We start from the raw sequence: 25654 nt of genomic DNA, 5'->3' as shown, positions 1-25654 counted from the left end.
GTATGTCCACATTTTCCAACCATTGCTGCTTAGCCTCGACATAGAGAGTGTGAGAGCAAGGGGTCACACAGAGCCAAGTAGATCTAACACCGTTTGCTGCTCTGAAAAGCAACTGGCAGCTTAGCTCACATGCAGCAACAAGGAAAGCTCCCACACACTGAAGCCTTTAAAACACACGGGAGCGAAAGAGCAACTCTTCTGAAAGCCAGGAGTCCCTGGTGGGGGGGAATCATTGAAGTAGGAGACCAAAGTTGCAAGGTACAGCGTGGAAGAAAGGGAAAAGAAAAAGTCCCGCTCACCCAGCACTGAGCACTGCTCCGCTTAAGAGCCCTTGAGACAAGAAGACATAAAACAAGCTGCCCGCTTTAATATATATTAAAAAGCAAAGGGAAACACCAGGCTGCAGATTTACTGCCTGTCACCAGCAGAGGTTTAACATCTTGATTTCACGCTGGTATTCTTCATTACGTTTTATTACTGGGCTTTATGTCGCTACCACAGCGTTCAGGTGGGAATTAAGAGGGTTTCATTCAGCAATGTCTTCAAGCCGAGACACTAAACAACCCCGCAGCGGGGCACTGCTTTCCCACCGCTGGCTCATCTCGGGGAACGTAAGCAATGCCGAGAGCACCCGGGAGAGGTGCTGCAGCTTCACCGTGCTAAGCCAAGCTGTGCGAGCGCTCGGCCGGTGCGGGGATTGGCAGTGGGGATCCTCGCAAGGCATGGAGAGAGGAAATAAAGCAAAATAATAAATGGCATTTTTTAAGTTACCAATGAGACTAAATGGCTGGGCTGTCTTACACGCACCTAGAAACAACTCGTTTTGCAGAGGTTTGCAGCACTAATAGAGAGGAGTTTTCACTGTCCTATAATAGCCTTGGAGCTGTCAGTCAGAGCACCCTTTCTAGCCATATATGAGATCTTTTCAGCACAGCAAGGAGGTTTTATCCTTATTAGAAAGCCAACACACTGCCTCCTCCGGCTCGGACAGGCCTGACAGCTTGCCTGCACAAGTGTAACCACTCCAAAATAAATATCCCGCAAGCTCTCGAGCACGGCAGCAGCCACGGACACCTCCAGGACCAGCCTCCTCAAGCCAACTCCAGGTCCTGGGTCTGTTTCCAGAGTCACGGCCCGTTTGCCATAGGGATGCTCCAAGCCTGAAAGGAGGCAGGAATAACTCCCCGTGTAGACACGGCTTGCTCCCGGCGTTATTCAGGCAGCGAAGTGGCTGTTGGGAATCGCACGCACTGGCACCTGTTTATCTAGAGGAGCCAGGCAGGGACTGGGAAGAGATAAACAAGGATATCAAGTTTAGGACTCTTTTCAACAAAGCTGCTTTCCCCATGCAATGTCCAGGCACTGGCATGTCACCCACGCCCTGCCCAGCCCCAGAAGGAAAGTGGTGACAGTGGGAGAGTCGCTGGGGCTGGGTATCTCCCTGGTACGGGGAGGAGGAATTGCTCGGGAGCAGAGATCGCTTTACTGGCATTGTATGTCCTGGCTTTTCTAACCCCTTCGGCTCAACAAGTGTTTGTTCGCATACCGCTCTGCCCTGTCCTCACCTGTCCTCTGCAGCACACATCTTCCCCAGCCCTAAAATTTGCTGGGGAAGGGATGGATGTCCTAGGGAGAAAAATTAAAACCCCATAAAGCAGGTGTTTCCCGAGCTCCGGAAAGAAACTGCAAAGCCCAATCTGCCCATGCGGAGCCATGTTTTTAATCGCTGATCTCAGCAGCAAGGGGAAAGATCCCCACCAGGTCGTGATGTACCAGCGTTGAGCGAGAACCAGCCCTCATCCCAGAGAGGCACCTACAGCATCTTGGAGGTCAAAACTCCTTCCAAACAACAGGCAGCAGCATGGGAGGACACTGGGGAAGCAGTGGATGGGGATGGATGTGCCACAAGCCATCAGCTGGGAAGGGAGAGCAGAGAACCATATATTAAGGGGTATTTCCATGTCCTTGCTGAGGCTCTACAGTGATCCTCATTCTCCTCTGGCACCAGAAGACAGGTTACACGCAGTCTTGCAAAACCCAGAAAAAGCAAGGCAGCTTTCCCTCCTGGGAAATGGAAAGACTCCGAGTGTAAGTAAAATAATGAAAGTAAAGACAAGTTTGCATCAAGCTGCATACGCTTTCAACTGATTCACAAGGCTATTTGAGGGACCACCAGCTCAAAGCTTGGAGACACACTGCTTGTTACAAGGAACGGATGCTGCCCTTATTTTCTTTGTAAGATCTTTTCGCTTAAGTACAATCTTTAGAAGCGCGTCACAGCAAACCCTACCTGTTCACAAGCCAACCTAGTTGCTCATTAACCAGCATTTCTTCTGCATCATTCTTTTCCCAGACTCCTTCCATCACCAGCTCTTCAGGACACCGGTTATATTAATTGGTTGGCACATTTTCCTGACTGTAAAGGGTAATTTACAGCCTTGGCGCTGCATGAATAACGGCACAGAACAACAGCACAAAAAAATAAAGCAAGCCCTAACCACAGCGGGGCTACTGTGAGGCAATCGTGCTAAGTGGAACACTCAGTTTTGTGAATATAAGATTAATTTGAGTCCATAAAAAAGATCTTCATTTGCTGTGGTCTGGGAGCGCTGGGTTTACTTAGAACTACTGGCTAGATTAAAGGTCCTCTCAAGCAGTGAAATAAAGTCGTTGGATTTGCTCCTGCTTTGGTCCTTAACTTCACATCTGAGAACATGGTACCATCATCACTTGCAAAAGCAATTTCCTTTTTTTACGATGATGCTCCAGAATCAACTCCTAACACTGAGAATCTTACAATTACTTTCATTCTTTTCAGGAAAGATTAATAAAAGGGCTTTGGCACAGCACCTCCGGCACCTTTGTAGTTTCCAAAGTCCTTGCAGATGTGATTGCGAAGCGAGTACACAGTGGCAGTTCTGCACCAGTCTTGTTGACGATAACCTCTTCACAGCTGGACAGGAATTGGATGGTTTTATCAGCTGGGTTTGACACATCAGTCACAAACTCTGTAAAACCTAGTAAGCTGCACAGGGATTTTGGTGCTTAAAGTGAAAACTTCAGCACTGTAGCAGATAACATAAGTTACTACCTTAGAATCACAGAAACGTTGGTGGGATCTCTGGAGGTCTTCGGCTCAACCCTTTGCTTAAAGCATGAGCATCACCAACACCAGATCAGGGCAGCCACAGCTTCATCTACCCAGATCTGAAATACCTCCAAGGGCAGAGACTCCACAGCCTCTTGAGATACACCCAGTGCCCTCAACTTCTTACTTTAGGTCACTTGCCCAAGGTCATCCCAAGATGCTCTGCCACTGGACTGTCTCTTCGCATCCTTCTTGAACTGGGATGACCCAAACCAAAAGCTGTATACCAGTACGGCCTCAGCAGTGCCACAAAGAGGGCTAATACCATCTCTGAATCTGCTGGACACATTCCTCTTAACATCACCCAATCCAGTTTGCTCCGTTTGTAATGAGAGGACATTTTGGGCGCTTCCAGCTTAGGGTCCAGCACAGCCCCAGCCCCTTTTTAGCAGAGACACTACTGAACCAGTTGCCTCGCAGGGCGTTGGGTCAAGTGCACATTCTCCAAGGACACTTGGACTTCAGTGTTTATAGGTTTTCTAAACTCCGTTTCAGGGCACAGATTTTATTGGGATCTGAAATCCTTTGCAAACAATGAATCCAAACTCTCCAGAAAGAGATGAATACGTCAATGTGCAGCTCTGTGAAACTCCACCATTCAGAGGAAGGTAATTTCTTTCTATCAAAGAGAATATTCAAAACTAAGCATAAAGTTGACAATAACTTGCCAAGTCTAGAAACTCAGACCAGGACAAGCTGCAGGCTCAACTGCTCCCTGCACTGCAACGCACAGCAAAGTACTTACTTTTTTCAATATACCTTCCCAAAGCAAGCGTCCTGACTTAACTCTTACTAGGCAAACATCAGACACGGTTTAAATACTAAATATTTAATTACATCTCAACTATAACAGTCCTGATCATCCTCTCTAATCTGCATTTTTCTTTTCCAGGCATCCCTCAACTGTCTCCCTCTTCTTTCTGATAAGATGAGGCAGAGAAGTGCTCCAAGACAGTCAGCACCATCCTTCTGCAAGGGGGTCCTTCCTGAACGAAGCACACCATGCCAAAGCACCGAGATTTTATTTTAAGCACATGAAGAAAGCATGCTAAAAGGGCAAAACGGGTCTTTTTAATGAGCTGGCAGAGACCTCTTCTTGTCTTGTGATTTTCTACTTACCCTTTACAAAGCATGACATTAAGAAAACAATCCAACTGTCAAGAAATTATTTACATGACAACAAGTCCCGCTGTTCCACTTCTGAAAGGTTTATACTTCAATTTTCCATATGTGGAATTTGTCTTTAGTTTGATCCCTAACTCAGAAATTTAATAAATGTCGTGAATTCCGTCACATTAACAGAATGTTGACATAGCAATGTTAATGTAACACAGTTTACCAAATTCCCCTACTCACTTCCCTATATATCTATATTTATCTATCTCTATCTATACACATAGAGATAAAAACCTGTGACACGTCGTTACTCTAGCCCCAGTATATGAGCCAGAGCAAACGTTAGGGTTTAAAACATATATACCATGAAGCATAAGGGTAAAAGTTTAAGCCCAGTTTCAACGGGGCCAGAATTTCACCATCTATTTAAAAAAAAATCAACTTACTCATTCCAGTTGCACAGATCTCAGCGTGTTGACCATTTCCTCTCAATTTGTAGACCATTTTATAGCCTCTTAAATAATTCCCCTGCTTCTTTAGAGCACCTCATCCTTCACATATTCATGGTGGAGACTCAACTTTCCCTGGACATCAGGAATGTCTCACTCCAAAGCAAACGCTGTGAGTTAGACCCACAATTTGTGGAGTAATATTTCCCTGTTTGGTTATCATTTAGACTGTTCATATTTAGGAAAGCCAGTGCATTAAGCCCATGGTTAGGGGGGGTAAAGTTAAAGTGTTCCCACATCAAAAAAAAAAAAAAATACAGCTGCCATATTGAAAGTAAATACCATAGTCCATTAAGACAGAAAAGGACCAAACTTTGGTTCTTCTAAACATCGATTATTCTGGAATAATTAATTAGCAGAGCTATAACAATACATAAAATTGCTAGCCTCTGACTCTTCTGATAATTTATGCAAGATTAAAGTATCGCTGTGGTTGCCTTTTCCGTTGCCTAATTCAGCATTTTCTTTTTCCTTATGAAAGCAAGACTCCAGATTTAACTGCTCTAATGCCCTTTTACAGTGTTTGGTGTAGTAAAATCTAACAGCCACTACAGCACGCTAGCAGGGAAATGATGGATCGCGGAAGCTCACAGAAGGGGAGCACTGTAAAATGCCCCAGTTAATGTTGAGACAGTAGAGTAAATCTTATTTTAAAAACACATACACACATATATATATATACACTGAGTGGTATCTCTGATGAACTTGTTTCACCCTATCAAATCCCCTTTTGAATTTTCTCGTTGATAACGGATACTTCCACACTGAGAACCTTGCTTTCCTAATAACCAAGCAAACAATCGCCTTGCAAAGAAACCATTTCAAAGTCATCATCGCTAGATTAAGCTCACCAATCAACCCAATCACCATGACCCAGCCATGAAAAAACACCATTTGGGCGAGAGGTTGGTCTCTTCTTCAAACAGCTTCTTCAAAAGGAGAGAGGTCATGTCTTCCCCCCCCTACCCCCCCAAAAGCAGTATTTGAAGCTGTTCGATCTGGACCCTTTGACTCAAGTGTGTCCCTACCACCTCAAAAAGCTCGGAGTTGAGGCTACCGGGAGATGCACCAGAACATCCTGCAGCGCACAAAGGTCTACAGCCCTTCCAGCGAAGGCAGGCTGCCCCGAGACAGCTGGCACCACGTTGGACCTTCTCAACACAGTTCCTGAGCTGGACCTTCCCTTACTTCTCCACAAAACGTGTGGCTGCTTCCCTCCTACAACCTGAAGCCATTCGTTACACAGTGGCGTTGCACCTTCCAATAAGCTCAGCAATTACTGATTTTTATTTTTCTTTTTTCAAGAGAGCTCTTTGCTTTTTACCCAGGCTACAGATGGGGTGCCAATACACACCAGCTTGTTTGTTTTACCGCAAGGGCTTCACAAGACCTGTTTTGGGAAGGTTCTTCAAGGAAAACCAAAGTTGTATGGCATGTCCCACCTACAGGCAGATGCTTCCCAGGCACTCGCTGTCCCACCCAAGGACAAGATGTCCCAGGATATTTGCCGGTGCAGTGAGCAACAGCACGCGCTTCACCATCGCGACCGACACGGGAGTTAATAGCCCATGCTAAGGTTCCAAGTATGCTCGTGCCCTTTTCCACCGGAGAGCCCCCAAGGGCAGGCTTAAGGGCTAATAACATGTAGGATCAGTTTTGAGAACAGATCTGGACCCACAGTTCACCGGCCGTGTCGGTACACCCACACAACACCCTTCCTTGATACTATTCAAAACAACCCCGAGCACGATCCAAAATAGAAGTCTGCCGAAAACCGCATGCGTGTGGATTATACAGAGGCATAAGGGAGGATGAAACGTTCCTCGAACTCAAATTTCCCGGGGGCAATAGCAAAATTCCCGTTGACAACTGAAGTAAATGCATTTCCCCATCCCTTAGACTACAGCAGAAACTTGAAACCGCAAAAGCTGCTGCAACAGCACAGTTTTGTAGGACTCGTGAGATGTTGTCAAGTCCACAAAGCACTTACCCCAGGTGCACTTATGCATCTGTTACATATTCTGAGGGGTATTACTCATTTATATCACTTTGTAGAGCACACAGAGTGAACAGGCAAGTCCTCGAATGAACGGCTTCTAACTCAGCTCAGCAGCGATAGAGAGGAATTGCCGTACGAAGCTTGTGAGTTGTTACTAGGAAAATCAAATGGGAAGTGTTTGCAAAAGAAAATTTAAAAAAAAAAAAGACTTGTAAATGGGGATTTGAAGAAGAACGGGAAGCAGAAAGCAGAACAGAGAAATCTACCCAGGTTTTACAGGGAGTCGAGCATCTGCTGGGGCGGGATCTGGGGAGTCCCGACAGCGCTGCAGAGGATACTCCGATCATCCGCGCAAGCATCAGTTCACAGCATGGGAAACATCAGTAATTTCAACTGTGACCGTGCCGGGGATACCTTCAGTCAGTTTGTGTCTTAGATGAAAGGAAATAGCAAAAGGAGGAAACAAAAAAGGAAAAAGAGACTCACTGTCAAGCTTCAGGTTACAGAAGCATTTGTATTTCTTTTAAGTGCCTTAAATGCCAAGTTTTATTTTCTTTATTTTTACTTTAAGAGCCCAAGGAAAGACAACCAAGGGGATAAGAGGTAGCAGCACTGAAATTCAGCACAATTTAGAGCAGCAAAGAGAGCCAGACAGGTTGAAAATGGTTTTAAAAGCTTCAGTACGCAGCCTGAGCATCCACACAAAGACGAACCCATTCACGCGAACGCTTGCTAGGGACAAGCAAGGGACTAACCCAGCTCAGAATTACAAGCAAGGTTTGCAGCTTTCAACCACTCTAAACAAAAAAAATATCCCAAACAGCACAGAAATCACACACCATGCATTCATAAAGTCAGCACAAGAGCGTCCAGCCGCTATTCTTTAGTAGCGCAAGCTCTCTTTATCAACTCTCTACCCTTCCAGCAATGAATACTAGCTTCACCGTAAAAATAACAGCAAGGAGAGACATCCAGCATTCAACAAGAAAGCACCGATGACTGAAACTACACTGTGCCACCCTGATCTGAGGATGTGCTACTTGGAGTAACAGGTTACAGGCACTCATCAAGAAGTGGCATGACACGAGCCCCAGGAGGACGAGCGAGAAGCGCATACCGCTGTGCTAAGACCTACTGCTCTGTTTTCTATTTTTTTTTTCCCTCTTTTTTTTTGTTCTATTTTTGTTCTGCACCGTGCCGTCCCTGAAAGGTTTGAATTCTTAGAAAAGCCCCCCACGGACCTGAAAATATCAAGGGTCACAGCCAATGAAAGGATGTCATGCATCCCCAAAGCCAAATATTTTTCCTGTTAGCGTATAAATATACTATTCCCCAAAGAGCTGCTTGCTACTAACAGAATTTCACAATCAAATGGTAGCTGGCACCGCACACGGGTACGGGAGAGTGTCGGAAATAGGGGAGACAGGTATTGAGAGGTGATTTTCAACCTTAAATTGAGCACACAGTTTGAATTCTGCAGGAAAAGGGAGAAAGAGCAGACACAGAAACGAAGAATAATTTAAAGCAACTCTACGTGAAGAGCAGAGTGGTTTTATATACCATCGCCTGCTGCTCCCCAGACCCTCATCACTTGGTCCGCACCTTTACCCATGGCAGAGGTCTATCCACAGGTCTCACACCCGTGCAAGGAGCACCTTGCACTCATCTTTATCTAGAAGCACACTATCACCTTCAGGTCACATCTCTGACGCATTTCAGTCTGGATGTTCCCCCTGTTGCAGTCACTATTTTACCTGACCCCAAATCCAAATGCTGGAGCACTCGAGCTGAGCGCTGGGGAGAAGGCTGTCTACATGGTGACACCTCCTCGTTTAGCAAGGCTGACTTCCCTCGCTCGAAGCAGCCTGTTATTTTTAAAAGAGGGCTCTGAAAACAGAATCCCTGCTGCTGGCTGCCTGCAGCTCCTCTTGCAGCTTGGGACAAGTCACCTGTAAATGCCAAGTAAAGCCAGAAACCCAAAACCGTTACTTACGAACACTGACGTAACCGGTGCCGGCAAAAAGCCAAGTACGTGAACTTTTCCCAATTACTGCGAAGGAGCGAGCAGCCACTTCGCCAGCCACACTCCACCCCTGGCTCCCAAGGACAAGCCAGAGAAAGCGAGAAGAGAGACCTGACAACGTAATGATTTATGGGCAAGGTCAAACCTACGTGTGACAGCATAATGACATTAGCCTTGCTAGCCTCGAGCGGCGAACCTGTAAAGGGTTCGGATAAGCCAGGAAGGACCCTCTCAGAAAGACGAGGCTAATGATGGAGCAGAGAAGAAAAGACACGACAAACTCCAAGGGGTCCTGAGCAGTGCCGTGCATGATACAAGGGCTTCCTTCGAGGGCAGGGATCACCGCCTCTGACTCCTTCTAATAAGACGTAACAGAGACGTCACACCAGCTTAACTCATACGTAATGTGATCTGAGATGTCACCTCACAAACAGCAGCAACACCTTGCGCAATTCACTGAAAAGAAAAAAAAGTTACGAAGCAAGGAATACAGCTTAAAAAAAAAAACAAACCCCGAACCACAGTGCCCCAACAGGAATCTCCCCATTAGAAATATTTACTGACTGGCCTTCACTGCATAAGACAAAAAAAAAAAAAAATAGAAAGGGGTATAAAATCCATTGCTGAGATTTTCAAAGCTGCCAAAGGGATACAAACACCCCATGTCAATAAAATTAACAGCAGCTGAGCATTCAGATGCCAGCCATAACTTACTCCCCACCATTTACGCCCCGTTTACTTTCTGCACTCGCCTGGGCACGAGTAATGCAAACCAGCTCCTTCCACTTCTGCCGCCAGCCTTTTTCCAAGCAAGCGCCCCTTGCCCATCCCAACACCCTCATGCCGCACGGCTCACGTTATTGGGCAAGCAGAAAGAGAAATCTGAGTTTAGGGAATTTTTGGGAAGGTGACCATCACCCTGCCTGAAACTAAAGAGTTGTAGAAACTCTTCTGCAGATGGCAGGGTGAAGCAGGTCTTACAAATTCTGATGGAATTTCTCTCTGCAAAGAAACAAATATAAACAGGATTTCCTTCTATTCAGCACGTTCAGGGAAGCCAGCTTCAGTGCTGGTGGTGGCAACAGAGGACAAGCGGGAAACCGGTAACACGAACTGCTGTCTTATCTCAGTCTGGAGCATGAGAAAGGCAAAGATAAACAGGAAAGGAAATTTTAAAGGAAGGAAAACACAAAAACTAGTCTCCTAGCTGTGCATGTAGTGGATGCAACAAAGGACAGGCTCAAAATTTACTCCTGCTCTAGCCACAGATTTGCACGGCCACAGACTGGCTGTTGCTGCGGTTCCTCATCTACGTGGCTTTCTTTGCCAAGGCACGTGTACGGTGGAGATGGTAACGCCTCCCCTCCTGTGCCACCTTCCCAAACCACCGTTTCATTAGTTAATGCCTGCAAAGCGCTCTGAACAGGCAAAGTACTGAGTAACGGTATTATTCCCACCCCAACATGAGTCCACTCCGCTCTCCAAACCCAAAGAACAAAAGAAATTAAAGGGTGAACCTCCGCGGCACAGCTGGAGAGACATCCCTCGCAGCGCAGCTCCTCACGTGGCAACCGTGCCGACCTGCAGCAGCAAAAACGTCTCTCCTGCCACCCGCCTCTCCCAGGCATAATCCAAAAGCTCTCACTTAAAAACTAGTTTAATATATGGACCAGGAGATCACAAGTAGGAGGAGGTAGCTAGGTTTTTAACTCGGGAGGTTCAGCTGGGACACAGCGAAATAAGTTCATCTGAAGCAGAAGACGACATGACCGGTTTCTGCACTGCACGCTTACGTGTTGATCTTGCATTGAACGATCAAACCTGGCAAATATCAAATTATTTAAGAAACAGATACACATAGCGATACGATAAGGAAGGGTCCCTAGAGAAATCTGCCTCTCACTTTTCTTCATCTTCTGCTTTCAGCCAGCTGTGACTGTGCCTAAGCAATCCCGGGCACACGGCTGAGAAGTCCTGCCTGGAAGGGGACATTACAGAGGGGAAAAGACACCGAGGAGCCTCTTGCCGGCATCTTTGTAATATTCTGTAATCCCCCCGGGCGAGGCGGGCAGCCCGCACTGCTGCTGAACAATGCAGTTTTGAATTCAATTAAAGTGATTATCTGTTGTGCCAAATAAATTGTGTACAGCATATATCCTGCAGCATTTTACACCTTCAGGCTCATTATTTTCTAACTGTTTCCTCCTGTTTATGCGCTTTCAAATTAAATTGCTGATAATATGCGCCAAAATAAAAAATGAGCGCACCTTGTCCGAAGAAAATTGATTCTCCTTTTTCCTGAACCGGGCGATTGCCAGGTTTTATATACTCTGTTCCTGGCGATCATTAGTAATTCAATTTTCTTTTTATTAGCCCCCTTATCTGCTGAGCAATATAGTGGCAGAGCTGACCTCTTTCGCACGGGTAAATGTTTAAAATCTTTTCCCTGATTAATTTTGCCAGTTAAGGAAAAGAGGAGAAATGGCCCGGCTCTTAGCCATCACAATGAATAAAGCTTAATGTTGATTGTGATGGAATTTCTAATGCCAAGGAAATTGATTGAACGCAGCAATTACACTGCAATAGTAACTCAAGGGAAATGGGATAGTTTTCTCCTGGCCATAGCCTTTTGGTTATTTAAAACAATCCAATTTGCAAGGATAATTATATATTAGTGTTTTATCTGCCACTTGAAATGAACATGGGAGTTTTGATACTGGCCCAGCATTAGCAGGTTATTGCTGCAAATTACTTGATATCTGCTTTCTTTCACATAAAAACGAAATTAGGCCATCAATAACCAGAAAAAGGTGGACCGGGGAGATGCGAGGGGCACGAGTGCCCTCTGCAGGGCTGCGGGGAGGGAAGGGCGGCACGAGAGACTCCCCGAAATCCCCAATTCTCCTGCTTGTCAGAGCGCACCGTACACCGTACAGCCACCGCTCCCGTGCCGGACACGCAGCGAATGGTAACGGTGCTGCTCCCCATCCATAGAGCTGCTACATCTTTGACATTAAAAGAAATCTTTAAAAAAATCATAATTTTAAGCACTTACTTCTAGTTTCTCTTAGAGAAAAAGCCAGAGGAATAAGAAATGACAGCGCTGTCATGCCGAATGCCCGAGCAGGGTGAACACTTACCAGCGCAGCGGCATTGCGCAAGAGCTGCGGCAGCCAAGGAGGGCAACAGCATTGATTTTTTTTGCAGGGGTGATTAAAGGTTCATGACTGCAAGCACTCACCTGTTTTTCATCAAAAACAAGAGTTGAGAAAGGGCCTCATCCTGCAAGACTTCAAATAAGCGACGAGCTAGAGCTGGGAATAAAAGGTTGTTGGGAAAGAGGGGGGGTATTCCCACATCCGCACTGCTGGCAAAGGGCTTGTAGTACGGGAGGAGTGGGCACATCGCTCTGCCATCGCATCTGGATCAGGATCAGTCAAGCCTCACTTAGAAGTTGGTATTTTCCCTTAAAACTGGTGATAAAAAGATCACGCCCCTGCGCTTTCGAGAATAACCCCATCTCCAGTTTGGAGAAAGCAGATAAAGGCTGCCCAAGCAAATCGGACAGCACGTGGTCAAAAAGTGCAGCAGGAAGCGGTGTTGTCCCAACGGATGCACCACGATTTGATTATATTGGCCATTTGCTGTAACAAATAAGCAACAGAAAGCCAATTCAGGATAGACATTTGCCATTTAGACAACATAATTACAACATACCATTATTGGCAGGAAAGTTACTCGGCAAATGACAGAGCAGGAGCCCGGTATTTATTCTCCAAATCAAATCCTTTGGTTCAGACGCCAAAAAAAAGATGGTTGGGGGAATTGCCATCTGTGGAAACATCACCCACATCTTAATTACCAGCTAGCCTCCCCCTGCTTCTTGCATCCGAAAAGGGATTGCAGTATGAGGGCAGCAACCTCCCCAGCGCGACTCCCACACAGTTAATACGGGAATTAAAAGTTCAGGCTGTAAGAGCACTTCCAATTACGGTAAGTCATTTGAAAAAAGTAAATATATATATGTTTGAAGAAAAAAATAGAAATCGCATAGTTCGCTTCAGCTTGCATTTAAACAGGCTGTATTATTTCTACGCACCACAGTGGCACCAGTGGCCTGAGGACCATATTCAGCAGCCTGATGATCCTTGCTGGTTCTCCAGCTTTTCCCTGGATAAGGAGAGAAGCAACCCCTGCCTTTTATCCCTCTTGTACCAGATCCCTGACTCAGATCCAAACTGTCTTGCCTACACCAGAGGCAAGCAAGACAGCCTGTATCTGCTACTTGTATACACAAATGTATATATGAAGCCTGACGTTCAGACAGAAGTCTGAAATACGCAGGTGCCAAATGAAGCAGACCCCACGCAGAAGTTGTGAAGATAGTTCAAACGAGGGGAAGGCCAGCAGCTTCATCAGGCTCCAGACCATGCCCAAAGCAGGGGCGTGTTACCCGAGTGGAGTCAGAACTCCCAGCAAAGCAATTATCTCCAAGTTCTCCTTCCCTCCAAAAAGAGCCTAGGAAGTTAAATGGGAAGAAAGAAAAAAAAAAAAAGGAACTCTTTAATATTAATGGCACATTAATATTAAGTACGAAGCAGTCAAGAAGTCCAACATCTAAAGGCTGTTTTATCAACATTAATTTGGCTCCGCTGAGCAACAGAACACTTTCTATTCCTCTTTGCTTTGGTCAAGCACTTGAGTTCCTCCTACACACGCATTCTGCCACAGCACAAGCCCTGCGTTAAAATACCTGGATGAACAGACCGCTAACTGCATTAGAAATGCTTTGCCACTCCACTGTCCCATCAGAGCAACTTCAATTCGGGACATACCTCAATTTCCGAGTGCTTATTAAATGTTCCACTGAGCCAGATGAGTTATTTTGGAGTTAACTGATAACAGCTGCAGGTATAACACTCATCACGAGAGCAGCCCAAATAATCCCAAGAGAACTGCTACCAGTCTGCCACTTCCCATTTTCTCTCTAGTACGATCACTGATCCTTAAATGAAAACACGGCGATTCCCACAGAGGCAAGCGCCTCCAAATACAGACCATTGGGAAACACCAAGTCTCAGGTCCATTTGGGTCTGAAAAGGGAACTGGAGAGTCAGGAGATGGACAGGCCTTTGCATTACACATTTGCGAAACGCAGGACCAATGCCTTCGGTACGTACCTCAGAGCTCCTGCCACGTATCCCAAAAGCCTGTTTAACAGGACAAACAAGAAAACACCAAAGCTGCATCACAACGCTACCCACATCAACGGGGAAGGAAGGGGCTGACCCAGCTTTTTGCACCCACGCTGCAGTATATGAAGTAGGGCACGCTCCTCCCCAGCCGTCCTTCCATCCTCAGCCTTGACACACACACTGTTTGCGTCTGACGTGGGATCTCGCAGCTCCCTGGGAATGCAAGCGTGCTGGATGCTCACTCACCACACAGGCATGAGCGCCCATCGGATCCAGGATCCAGCGCGACCACATCCATCCAGCGGGATCACAAGCCCAGCATGAACTATCCGGCTTTTTAATCGGTTTGTTAGCTGGGCTGTGCACATCCAGACTCAAGACGACAAACTAATCAGATGTAAGCCACTCGGTTGGCCCAGGACTGTCACTGGTCTGCTCCCAGCAAGAGACGCAATGGGTGTTGGTTGCTTCGGCATCAAGCCAGAGACTTAACATCAGTCTCACTGCTCCATTCGTGCCCCACTCTGCTCCCAGTAGCACCTCTGTACCCCACCCACTTCCCTCACACTTCTCTTGTAAGAAATGGCGAGACTTAAAACTCCACCATCCGATTAATACCCTCACTTTGCACAAGCAGACAGAAATAAAAACAACCCTCCCAAAACCTCTCAGATAACCTGAGAGCCAGGAATTGAACCCACAAGCCTTCACTTACTCCCAGCTCACTATAGGACTGCTGTGAAACCAGAAGACGCCTACCACTATATACATAATTATATATTTAGGGGCACCAAATGTGGGTGATGTCTGAGCTGGTCCAAGCCCTATCAGTGGCTAGGCTCTCCCTTATCAGATTTTGGGATGCTGCCTTGAAAATATCCCTGCCCCATCCAGCATCTAACAATCTCTTCGTACTAGACCATAAATGTCTCCTTGGGCAAAAAAAAGAGTCCTAGCAAGCACATGTAGGAACAGTCCACCAATAATTCAACAGCTGTAGAAACCCAGAACTTGAGAATAGTTCAACACATTAAGCCACAAATACGCTGCCTGGGTTGAACCTTCTCAAAAAAACCAAAAGCCTTAAGGTATAAGGGATTCAAACCTGTAAACTCCATTCCAATCAAAGGAACCAAATCCACAGGCTAATTATGAAGGTGAGCATGAAGGGTGAAGGTCTGCTGGACTTACTTGCTCAACCTCCATGCTACAGGCAAGGCTGCTGCTGCCAAGAGGAAGGTAAAAGCAGGAATGCGTGAGGCAGGCACCTTGCTAGTCCTCAGCCTTAACCAGATGCCCAGCAAGCAGCACCAACCCTGCCAAAATTCATTTTGCAGTTTCAAAGCCATCAAGACTCTTGCTGAATTTCTCTACTAACTGGAGAAGCAAAGCAGCCATGCATCGCTCAGCAGCTGCCTCACAGAGCTGCCAACGGCACGGGAAGGAGCAAATCAAGTCCTTTGGGATCCCCCGAGATGATGGTACAACAGAGGTTAGATTACCAGCAACCATCTAGCTGTATGATATCAGCATTTAGCGCTCGATATCCCAGCAGCGAGGGGAAAGCCTCCAAGTGCCGTAGAGAAAAGATGACAAGAACTGTCGAACTTACATCGTCGCATCGCATCTTAGAGAACCTCTCCAGGAAGAGGACACACAGCCAGGTTCTCACAGCCACCACATCAACAGAAAATATACCTAGCAAGAGATCTCAACTGCACGAAGTCCTCCTAGCAGAAAGATATATTTAATTCAGTTCTGCAGAGAGGCTGGACAAAGCAGCAGCGAACACAGCAGAAACAACCTTGTACCCTCCTCCCTGGGGAGGAGAAAGGCAGCCTAAGGAGTCCTTACAGAGCATCAAGTGAATGGATCCCAGTGCCACTTGCCAGGCCATTTTCCAGTCCAAATAATGGTTCATCTACCGCAGTATAATTCCTCTCCACTGCAGAAAGCAAGAAAGAAATTTACAAGTTAATTCATAATTATGGCGGGGAAGCATTTTTAATTCACCATCTAAGGCATCAGTGTCCATGCTCCCACTAGCACAGCGAGGCACGGGGAAAAGAAGGATTTGTGGCATTTATGAAGTGAGGAAGAGTAGTCTCACATGTGCACATACACATATATGCACAGGAAAAGGCAGGCAGGACATTTCCTTTTGCTTTTAGTCATTTTAAGAACCAAATCAAGACACCTTTTTACAGCAGGTACTGCAGTTTGCAAAGAAAAAGAGCCACAAGGCACGGTCACCAAGTTTTATTAAAGCAGATACTCGTTTTCACATCTCTGAGCTAAGACTGCGAAGCGCAAAGATCCAAGTTGGAAAATAACCTAAGTCACTTCAACACAGATAACTCACAACTCTTATAAACCTGGGTTTTGTCTGTGCTAGGTTTGGCTAGCATCTGTCAGGAATGGTTTGATAATTTGATCCGCTTTGGGACAGGGAATGAACTACATGCTCTCCCAAAGCCACTTCCAGACCTATTTTCCTTCCCCCCCCCCCCCCTACTTTCTCTAAACTTTTTTATTTGCCAGCTTCTACTTTGATCAAAGCCAGGAGCACAACCATATTGCTGCTCTATCTACATATTTTCAGCCCTACGCAGTTTAAGATCAAAAATCTTTTCAGCATGCGACCATTACCTTCAATCAAGGAACTAGGATTCAGAATATGTTCGCAAAAGACACGGGCTTTTGGCAGCTGCCTGTCAGGCTCCCAGGGGGACAGAAGATTTTGATCCATTTTGTGTATTCTTAACCTATGTGAAGCTTCACTTTGGTTGGGCACAAGTTTTTACTGACAGCTTCCAAAAAGAAGAGATGTTTGCCAAGTCAAGCGAGCTTCAATGGGTGCTAGGAACCTTCCCAAGGCAGCAGCTTCAGTGCTGTGACCTCCTCTACGATACGCACAGCCTGAGCAAGCTACAGCAAGGCCTCTGCTCTGCGTAAAAAACACGGAGCTACATGGAGAACAAGGATCTGGTATAACCTCAGGTCTGTTCCTGGATCACTCAAACAGCTTATATCCCTCTAACCAGCAGTGTCTCAACTTCCTCATATGTAAAACGCTGTTGCAACCCCAAATTGCTCTGTATCTCCAGAGCCACAGCAGAGCTGCTCAGATCAGGCTCTCAGCAAGCACAGTAAGTTCTTTAAAAAGGAGCTTTACAGCATAAAGATTTATTCAATGACTCGTACTGGACATGCCACACTGGAGAAAGGTCCCCACCAAGCAGTTTGTGAGGTCTGAGTCCTAAATTCACGCCAGAACAGGTAGTGGATGTTTCTTGGGGGGCTGAAGGGCTGCGTTCCCCATCCCACACATCACCATCACCCAAGGAAGAAAAGCCTTGTTGCCCCCACGTCACCATCACAGCTGGATCTGGGCACGTGCATATATCCACTACCCCTGGTTTCAGAGATCACAGAAGAGCAACCACAGCGCAAGTATGACCGAGATCTCCAACCATATGTGCTGCCTTCACGCACTGCATGAAAACTTCCAACACAGAGCGTCTGGAGGTGCAGCCTTCACGCCTCTCCAGACACAAAAGGGTTTGCCGACACCTTTAAATGGAGCAAGACTCAGCCCCAAAGTCAGGCAACTGCTTGAATGCTGCACCATCAATGCAACGGCACAAATGCACATCTTGTTCTCCCTGCACCTGCCTCTCCCATGAGTCACTGCCCACCTCTTAAAGCACCAGATCCAAAATTCTCCTGCCAGAGACCCCCCCCATCTCTCCAAACCCCTCTTCAAACACACACACGAAGAGAAAAATCTTTTTCTTCTCCTCCCACAAAAAGCTTTTCCCCTTCCTGAACTGCAAGCCTCCATTCTTGTCTTTTCATCTGCCAAAACACAGCAACATCTCAAGGCAGAGCTATTTGTCTGAACACGAAATAACTATAATCAACTAGCAAGTTTACAAGTGTGAAGTGCAGAGCAGGAAACCACAGAATTGTCTTCCTGAAAACAGAGGCTCAACAGCTTTACTTTTGTAGGCAGATCGCAGCTCCGTCGTGGCTCAAACAGCCCTCCCCGCTCAAGCGATGCCTACCGCAGCGTCACTGGCCACTCTGCCATACGTCAACGAGCACAGCGCAGGCACATCAGTAAAATGTGCTTCAGATACGTTTGAGAAAACTGAAACTTCACCTGAAAAGAGGTGAAGCCTCTTATCTACGATAAACGTCACCAGTGAATAGCAGAACCAGACTTCGAGCCAGAAACATCACAAAAAAGTTTCAGGCACGCGTAGGTGGAGCACTCCAAGCCCCAAGCAGCCGATATCTGCTCTGACCATTGCCAACGCAAGGCAGCAGGACTACCTGTTCACAAACACGACGGACCCAGTATTCCTCCAACAATTGGAATTTTAAGCAACTTACATATAAAACCTAGACGCCCGCAGACATCGCACTGGGATATAGGTGCATTAGGTAGGTCTGTAGTTGCTAGAGGAGTATCTCATGACATGCACAAGCTTTTTCCCGGGGCAAAAAAGAGAGATTAGTCTTACAGATGTATTACTGCCTCTGCCATCCTCTTCCTTCATTGAGCACCTTCCTATTTGATGCCTGCAAGTCCAGCAAAACCACATTAAAAGCAAGAAGCAGCTTTAAAATGGCCTTGTCTGGAGATGTCAAAGCACAAGAGAGCTCTGGGGTAAGGCAGAAGTCTTACTCCAGCCAAACTTCTGCTCCTCAGTGTTTGCTCCGGGACCAACAACAGCAGATTCACCTCCTGGAGGACCTGGTAACCCATTTTCAAATCCAAGAGCCTCCCTTGGAACCACTTCACCGGCACACGGTCAGCAAGCACCATCAGTCACCCCTTGGGACGGCTGTTCCTACCTTCCTTGGTGGAGACCTGCATCCTGGTGGCCGGCAGCCTGCAGAGCCTGTGCTTGGTGATCTGCACCAGGCCCTTGGGCGAGGAGCGTTTCAGAGTCACAGAAGGTTTCCCCCGCAAGGAGTTTTTCTTCCTGAGATGGAAGTGGCTTTTCAGAGGCGTGGTGGGTGAGGAGCTGTTCTTCTTATCTGTCGGGGAACTGCGAAGGGGAACACCACACGGTTAGAAGAGGGTAGAGAGGTGACCGAAACTCACTTGGTCCCCTTCCCCAGAGCTGAGAAGATGAGTCACCAAGCTCCACGCTGCTCCCCTACCCAAGGGTGAGAAGAAGCACTGAACAGAAAATTGCAAGTAAATAGGCAAGTGTGATGAACTTCTAGCCAAGTACAGATGGAGAATGAGGTATGTGAGAGCCTAACAACTCATTCCCTTCTGCTTTCTGCTCAACAGATGTAGGGGAGAGGATGCTGCCCTTTAGTGAGATGAGGGGGGGTCTCATCTCCCTGACTGCCAAAAATCCAATACAATCCCAGCTTCTCCAAGCACTTTGCTCCAGAGTGATCTTCCCAGCACAACCCACCCGCAGACGTGTCCCCCAGCAACCCAGGAGGGCAAGGCAAGGACAGAAACCTGCAGTGAAGCGCTGAGCGGAGGATCTGGGAAACAGAAGCAGGAATTGAGTACCAGGTCCTCAATCAGTGCCATGTTACCAGCTCATTGCGTCACTTAGTTATTTAGGCCATGTTTCTCAATTTTCAAGAGCTCAGGCTTGGAGTTACTGCAGTGACAAAGGAGCCAAACCACACGTCCACTACGCTGAGGGTATCTCTGACTTCACTGGTAAAGTAGAGGTCACGCAGCTGTGCAACCAACCCTCACTCCATCCCTCTTTTTCCTCCCCTGCAGCACAGTCTGGGCTTGCATCCAGCCCTGCCGAGAAAAGCAGCACAAAACACAGCTTTCCCACCGGGAGCACAACGTAACGAAGCCCTCGCAGCACTTCCACCACACACCGGCTTTCAGAGAAAGTTTGGTCCCAATCTCTTATCTGTTTCCCCTCGACTCCCAGCCCGGTGCAAACCCCTTTTGCAGATAACTCAGCCCACACGCCTTTTCCTTCCGCCAAGCTTCATTTATAACCTTCCCATTGTACTCTGTCCCTATCAGACGTGGCCAGGGGGGAGAACTCGCTCCACAAGACCCTAGGAGTATCTGCTCATCTGGCACAGCACGCTCTCCCAAGGTAGCCAACAGATCTGTCACTGACTCGACAAGGAGAAGGAAGAGCAAAAGCCTCCAGGGAGGATGCTTTGGGTTACTGGTGGATAGGACAAAAGGATGGCACCCAAGGGAGGAAAGTACCAGCAGAGCATCAAGGACAGCACTTCTTCCCGGCATGCACAGCCCACCTCCCATCCCTGCTCCATCCCAGGGTCTGCACAGTGCTTTACGAGGACAGACCATACACAATACGACGATTCAAGCCGCTTCTCCTCCTTTCCCCAGCCCCCAATGCAACAAGGTTATGGGAGTTCGAAAATAAATCAATAAAGGAAGAAAGCTATTTCCTTCCCTTTGAATATTATTCTGCTATTCAGGTCAAGGAGGAGTCTCCTAAGTGCTGAGGCAAAGTCTTCAGAGAACAGGGATGGGAGATGAGAAGAAATCCCAGCTCTGTTTGAAAAGTGAAAGTTAGAGTTACACAGACTGCTAAAACAATTAAAAACTGAGGCGTTCCAACCCTGCAAAGCGGAATGCCTCCACCCAGAACAAAGTCACCACACTTGGAAAGAGAAAGGCAAATATACCTTCCAGTATACAACAACCCTCATCGGAATTTCACTCGTACATATGGCCACGACTTATGTGAAGCCAATGGACGTGAAATACGAGTGCAACGACACCACTCCAAAGACAACCAGCAACTTACCCCGAGCTTCCTTTTCTTTTGATGATTTTTGTCCGACTCTTCACTTTATAACTGGACAGCGCGGCATCGCTGAAGGAGGACTTCACCCCGCCGAGACCAACAGACGCAGCGCTCGGAGGCGGTGGGGCGGTGCCGGCTCGAGGGAGGTTGGGGGCTGGAGGCTTTTTCTGATCCTCGGATCGCCACCTGAATGCTGACTTGGAGGTGGAGGGCAAGGTCTGGAGGCTGGAGGCTTTCCACTTATACTTGCTGGGAGAAACACCCAGTTTGGCCTGCAGTCCCGATTTCTTCAGCTTTGCTCCCAAGTCTGCTTTTGGTGATAGTTTAGCACCTTTGTCTGCTCCACCAGCAACCTTCTTAGCACTTTCAGAAGCTCTAGGGCTGACCCATCTCTTCACAGTACGAGAGCATTTACCAGGGTTTGCAACCCACGTGTAATTAGTTTTCCTGAACTTTGGAGCTTTGCTGGAGACAGATGTTGAGGCAGCTCTTTGGAGACCGGCAGCTTTGGGGACTACGGAAAACCTGCTCTTCATTGGAGTCATCCCAACCACTGAAGTCGCAGCCTGAGCAGGTCTAGAGAGCATCTCACCATTTCCAAGGAGCTTCGGCTCTCTGAAAGCATCCCCAACTTGCTCACAACTAGACTGCCCTGGAGCTGGTGGTTCTGCCTTCCTCCGTGTCAAGTGCCGAGCCGGCTCACGATCTGGCAACACTGAAGGCTGCTGCGGCTCAGATTTCAGCGTCACGGCGCTTTCACTGGTGCTTCTGCAGGAGGCAGGGGAGCTCCTGGTCACGTCGCCGGCCAGACGTACCATTCTAGGCTTATCTGACACGCTCACGTACGCTGAACTCACGAATCGGTGAGATGAACTAAATGAAACTGAGAGAGAGGGTCTTCTCTCTTCATTTCGGCTTGCGTACGGAGATTTCTGCACATTTTTACTGTCACCTGGAGCAGCGACCACCGTTTTCAGCCCAGAAAACTCACAGTAAGAACCCACATCAGCAAAACCTTTCGTATCTACAAACGGGCCAGCCCTCTGTGGCAGCTGGATCCCCACAACTATGTTACCATCTGTGGTTAAGTCCACATGTCTCTCTGGGGATGATTCTGGTGGCTCGGGTGCCTGGCTGTCTCCATGGCTTCCAAAAGCCCGAGACGTGCTGGCACTTCCACTGCTTCCAATGTCATACACCGATCCTGGCGGCCGGTTGACAAGGGAGTATTTTTTCTTCCAGGAGTGACCCTGGCGCAGCTGGAAATCCCTAGGAGCCTGCTGGGGGTACCTGGCCGAAAATGCCCCCCTCCTGCTGAAGGCAGGCTGGCAGGGGTTGTTCCACCTCGGCGGCGCGGATGGCAGTGGCCGCGGTGCATCCCCATGTGTGTTTTTATGGTCGTTTATGAGACCTAAGGAGAAGAAGACAGCGTCTGTTAATCACCGGTCCCAGGGCAGTTTGACAGCATCACAGCGCTGGTTTTCCTCGCACTGCAATGCGGGCGATCGCTCCACGCAGGCTTGCACAGGCCACATTTCAGATAACCGGTGCTGGAAGGAAAAACTTAAAACAAATATCTCCCTCAATCTTCATGAAAGTCAGTAACAAAAGCGATTTCACAGGACAGCTCAACGCAGGTCTGAACCACAGACTCACCAACAGACCCTTAACACACTGCACTAGTGCTGTCAGCCACCTTTTGCTCCTTTATGCTCTTTTTTATGTGCAAAAAACAGATGCTTGAATTATTGTTTTTGGAGTCTAATCTAAAAAAAAATGTTAATTTTATTTCCCGATATCTTTTCAGAGCAGTCTCTGAGGGTCTGCTCACGCATGCAGCCCACCACAGCCATCACCAGCCCCAAATACAAAGCATAGAATCAAAGAATCGTTTAGGTTGGAAAAGACCCTTAACATTATCGAGTCCAACAATTAACCTAACACTATCAAGCCCACCACTAACCCATGTCCCTAAGCACCACATCCAAATGTCTTTTAAATACCTCCAGGCATGGTGACTCCACCACTTCCCTGGGAAGCCTGTTCCAACGCTTGACAACCCTTTCGGTGAACAAATTTTTCCTAATATCCAGTCTAACCCTCCCCTGGCGCAACTTGAAGCCGTTTCCTCTCATCCTATCACTTGTTACCTGGGAGAAGAGACCGGCCCCCACCTCTCTACAACCTCCTTTCAGGTAGTTGTGGAGAGCGAGAAGGTCTCCCCTCAGCCTCCTTTTCTCCAGGCTAAACAACCCCACTTCCCTCAGCCGCTCCTCATAAGACTTGTGCTCCAGACCCTTCACCAGCTTCATAGCTCTTCTTCTTCAAAGCAGCGACGAGGAGGCTCCGAGGCCGCCCCAGCTTTGCTGTTGAGTCACTCCACGTCCCTCTGCCAAGCCACCACACCTCCCCGGTGCTTTGGTCTACTAACAAAGTCGTCTGGATAATAGATACATGTCAATTACAGAATCACAGAATCGTATAGTTGGAAAAGACCTTTAAGATCATCGAGTCCAACCATAAACCTAACACTACCAAGCCCACCACTACACCATGGCCCTAAGCACCTCATCCAAACGGCTTTTAAATACCTCCAGGGATGGGAACTCAACCACTTCCCTGGGCAGCCTGTTCCAATGCTTGACAACCCTTTCAGTGAAGTAAAATTTCCTAATATCCAGCCTAAACCTCCCCTGGTGCAACTTGAGGCCATTTCCTCTCATCCTATCACTTGTTACCTGGGAGAAGAGACAATTAGGGAGGGTCTGCGCTTGTTAAGCCTCGGTGTTTAGAAACCCCTTCCCATAAAAGGGATTATCAAAGGATTTTTGAGCCTTATATTTTAGGCACGTGTCTTAAGAGGTTTTCCCACACGAGGGGTCACAGAGTTGCTGGAAGAGCAGCGTTAGCAGATCCTTCCTGGAGGAGGAGAGGACCACATTTTTCTCCCTCACATCACACCTCCCCCACATAGGAGCTCCTGGACAGAGGCAGATCCCCCGCAAGGCCCAAGCAGAGTTTACGGCTTTACTAACGAGGAAAATTTACCTTGGGGTCTACAAACAGAGCGAGTTAGTGCTAAGAAATAAGCGCTGACGTTCATCGGAGCTAGGAAAGGGTGCGCAAATACATCCCCCCAACACACACCATCCGCCATGCCGAGGGGTCAAGGGACAGAGGGCGAAGGGCACATCCTAACCCTGGGCCACCAGCCCTGGGGGCTGCAGGGCAGGGGACACTCCTTTCCCCTCAGCCAGGAGGGGCACAGGCCCTGCAGGGGCCAGGAGCGTGGGGTTCCCTCCCCCCCCCCCGTGGGGACCCCCAAACCTCCCGGCACTCTCTGGCCTCTGTTCCTTCCCTGCCTTGGCCCACCTGGGACTCCTGGGTCCCCACCACCTCCCCCACCCCCCAGGCCTTTTTCCCAGGCCTCAGCCCTCCCCCTCCCCAGCACTCTGGGGTCCTCTCGGTTCCCCTCCCCCCCCGACTCCCGGGTCTCCCCTCCAAACCCGCCCCTCCCCCAGACTCCAGGGTCCCCTTCACAGCTCGCCCCTCCCCCAGGACTCCCAGGTCCCCCCTCACAACCCGTCCCTCCCCCGTCGACTCCCAGGTCCTCCCTCACAACCCACCCCTCCCCCTCCGGGGTCGCCTCACAACCCGCCCCTCCCCCCCCCGGACTTTGGGGTCTCCTCACAGCTCACCCCTCCCACCCGCCGGACTCCCTGGTCCCCCCTCACAACCCGCCCCTCCCCAACCCCCCGCACCGGGGTCCCCTTCACAGCCTGCCCCTCCCCTCAGGACGCCGGGATCCCCTCACAGCCAGCCCCGCCCCTCCCCCGGACTCCCGGGGCTCCTCACAACCCGCCCCTCCCCCCGCACTCCCAGGTCCCCCCACACCAGCCGCTCCCCCATTCCCCCCAGCGGCCCCCGCTCTCCCGGCCCGGTCCCGGCCCCCCGGCCCGGCTGTTACCCTGCAGCAGGCGGATCTGCCGCCACAGCCGCTCCCTCTCCTCCATCCCCGCAGCGCTCCCGCACCGCCCCGCACCGCGGCGTCATCACTCAGCGCCGGCCGTTGGCCGGTCACGTGAGCAGCCGTCGTCACGTGGCGTCCGCAGCCGCGGCGGCCGTCGCTTGGCAACGGAGGCAGCCGCGGCCTGCGCGGCCCGGCGGGGCCCGGGGCCTGGGCTGAGCCTGGGCCGCCGGGCCCGGCCGGCTCCGGCTCCCTCCACCCCCTGTCCCCAGCCCGGGCTAGCCCGGCTGTCTCCTGACCCCATCCCCTGCCCCCAACCTGGGCTGTCCCAGCTGTCCCCAGCCCAGCCTGCTCTGGCTGTCCCCAGCCCCCGTCCTCAACCTGGGCTGTCCCGGCTGTCCTCTGTCTCCAGCCCAGCCTGCTCTGGCTGTCCCCAGCCCCTGTCCCCAACCTGGTCTATCCCAGCTGTCCTCTGTCCCCAGCTCAGCCTGCTCTGGCTGTCCCCAGCCCCTGTCCCCAGCCTGGTCTGTCCCAGCTGTCCCCATCCCCTGTCCCCAGCCTAGGCTGTCCCGGTTGTCCCTTGTCCTCAGCCCAGCTCAGTCCTGCTGTCCCCAGCCCCTGTCCCCAGCCTGGGCTGTCCTGGTTGTCCCTTGTCCTCAGCCCAGCCTGGTCTGGCTGTTCCCAGACTCTGTCCCCAGCCCAGCCTGGTCTGTCTGTCCCCATCCCCTGTCCCCCAACCTGGGCTGTCCCAGCTGTCCCTTGTCCTTAGCCCAGCCTGGTCTGGCTGTCCCCAGCCCCTGTCCCCAACGTGGTCTATCCCAGCTGTCCTCTGTCCCCAGCTCAGCCTGGTCTGGCTGTCCCCATGCCCTGTCCCCAGCCTGGACTGTCCCGGTTGTCCCTTGTCCT

General features: G+C 49.1%; 1 protein-coding gene across 2 annotated transcripts in view; it reads right to left on the bottom strand.

Annotated features, from left to right (window-relative positions):
• The window catches only part of ZC3H3 (zinc finger CCCH-type containing 3), a 182555-nt gene extending 157726 nt beyond the window's left edge, over positions 1-24829 (bottom strand). For both annotated transcript variants that reach the window (XM_072851804.1, XM_072851805.1), the window contains exons 1-3: positions 24749-24829; positions 20782-22192; positions 18854-19050 (exon numbers count right to left, since the gene is read on the bottom strand). In XM_072851804.1, coding sequence (XP_072707905.1) covers positions 18854-19050; positions 20782-22192; positions 24749-24794 — 1654 coding nt within the window. In that variant the 5' untranslated portion in view covers positions 24795-24829. The remainder of the gene's footprint in view (positions 1-18853; positions 19051-20781; positions 22193-24748) is intronic.
• Between the last annotated feature and the right edge of the window lie 825 nt (positions 24830-25654).

Source organism: Ciconia boyciana, chromosome 2, assembly GCF_034638445.1.
Source record: "Ciconia boyciana chromosome 2, ASM3463844v1, whole genome shotgun sequence".
NCBI lineage: Eukaryota > Metazoa > Chordata > Aves > Ciconiiformes > Ciconiidae > Ciconia > Ciconia boyciana.
Note: the sequence above shows the minus strand (reverse complement) of the source record. Positions and strands in the feature narration are given on the sequence as shown.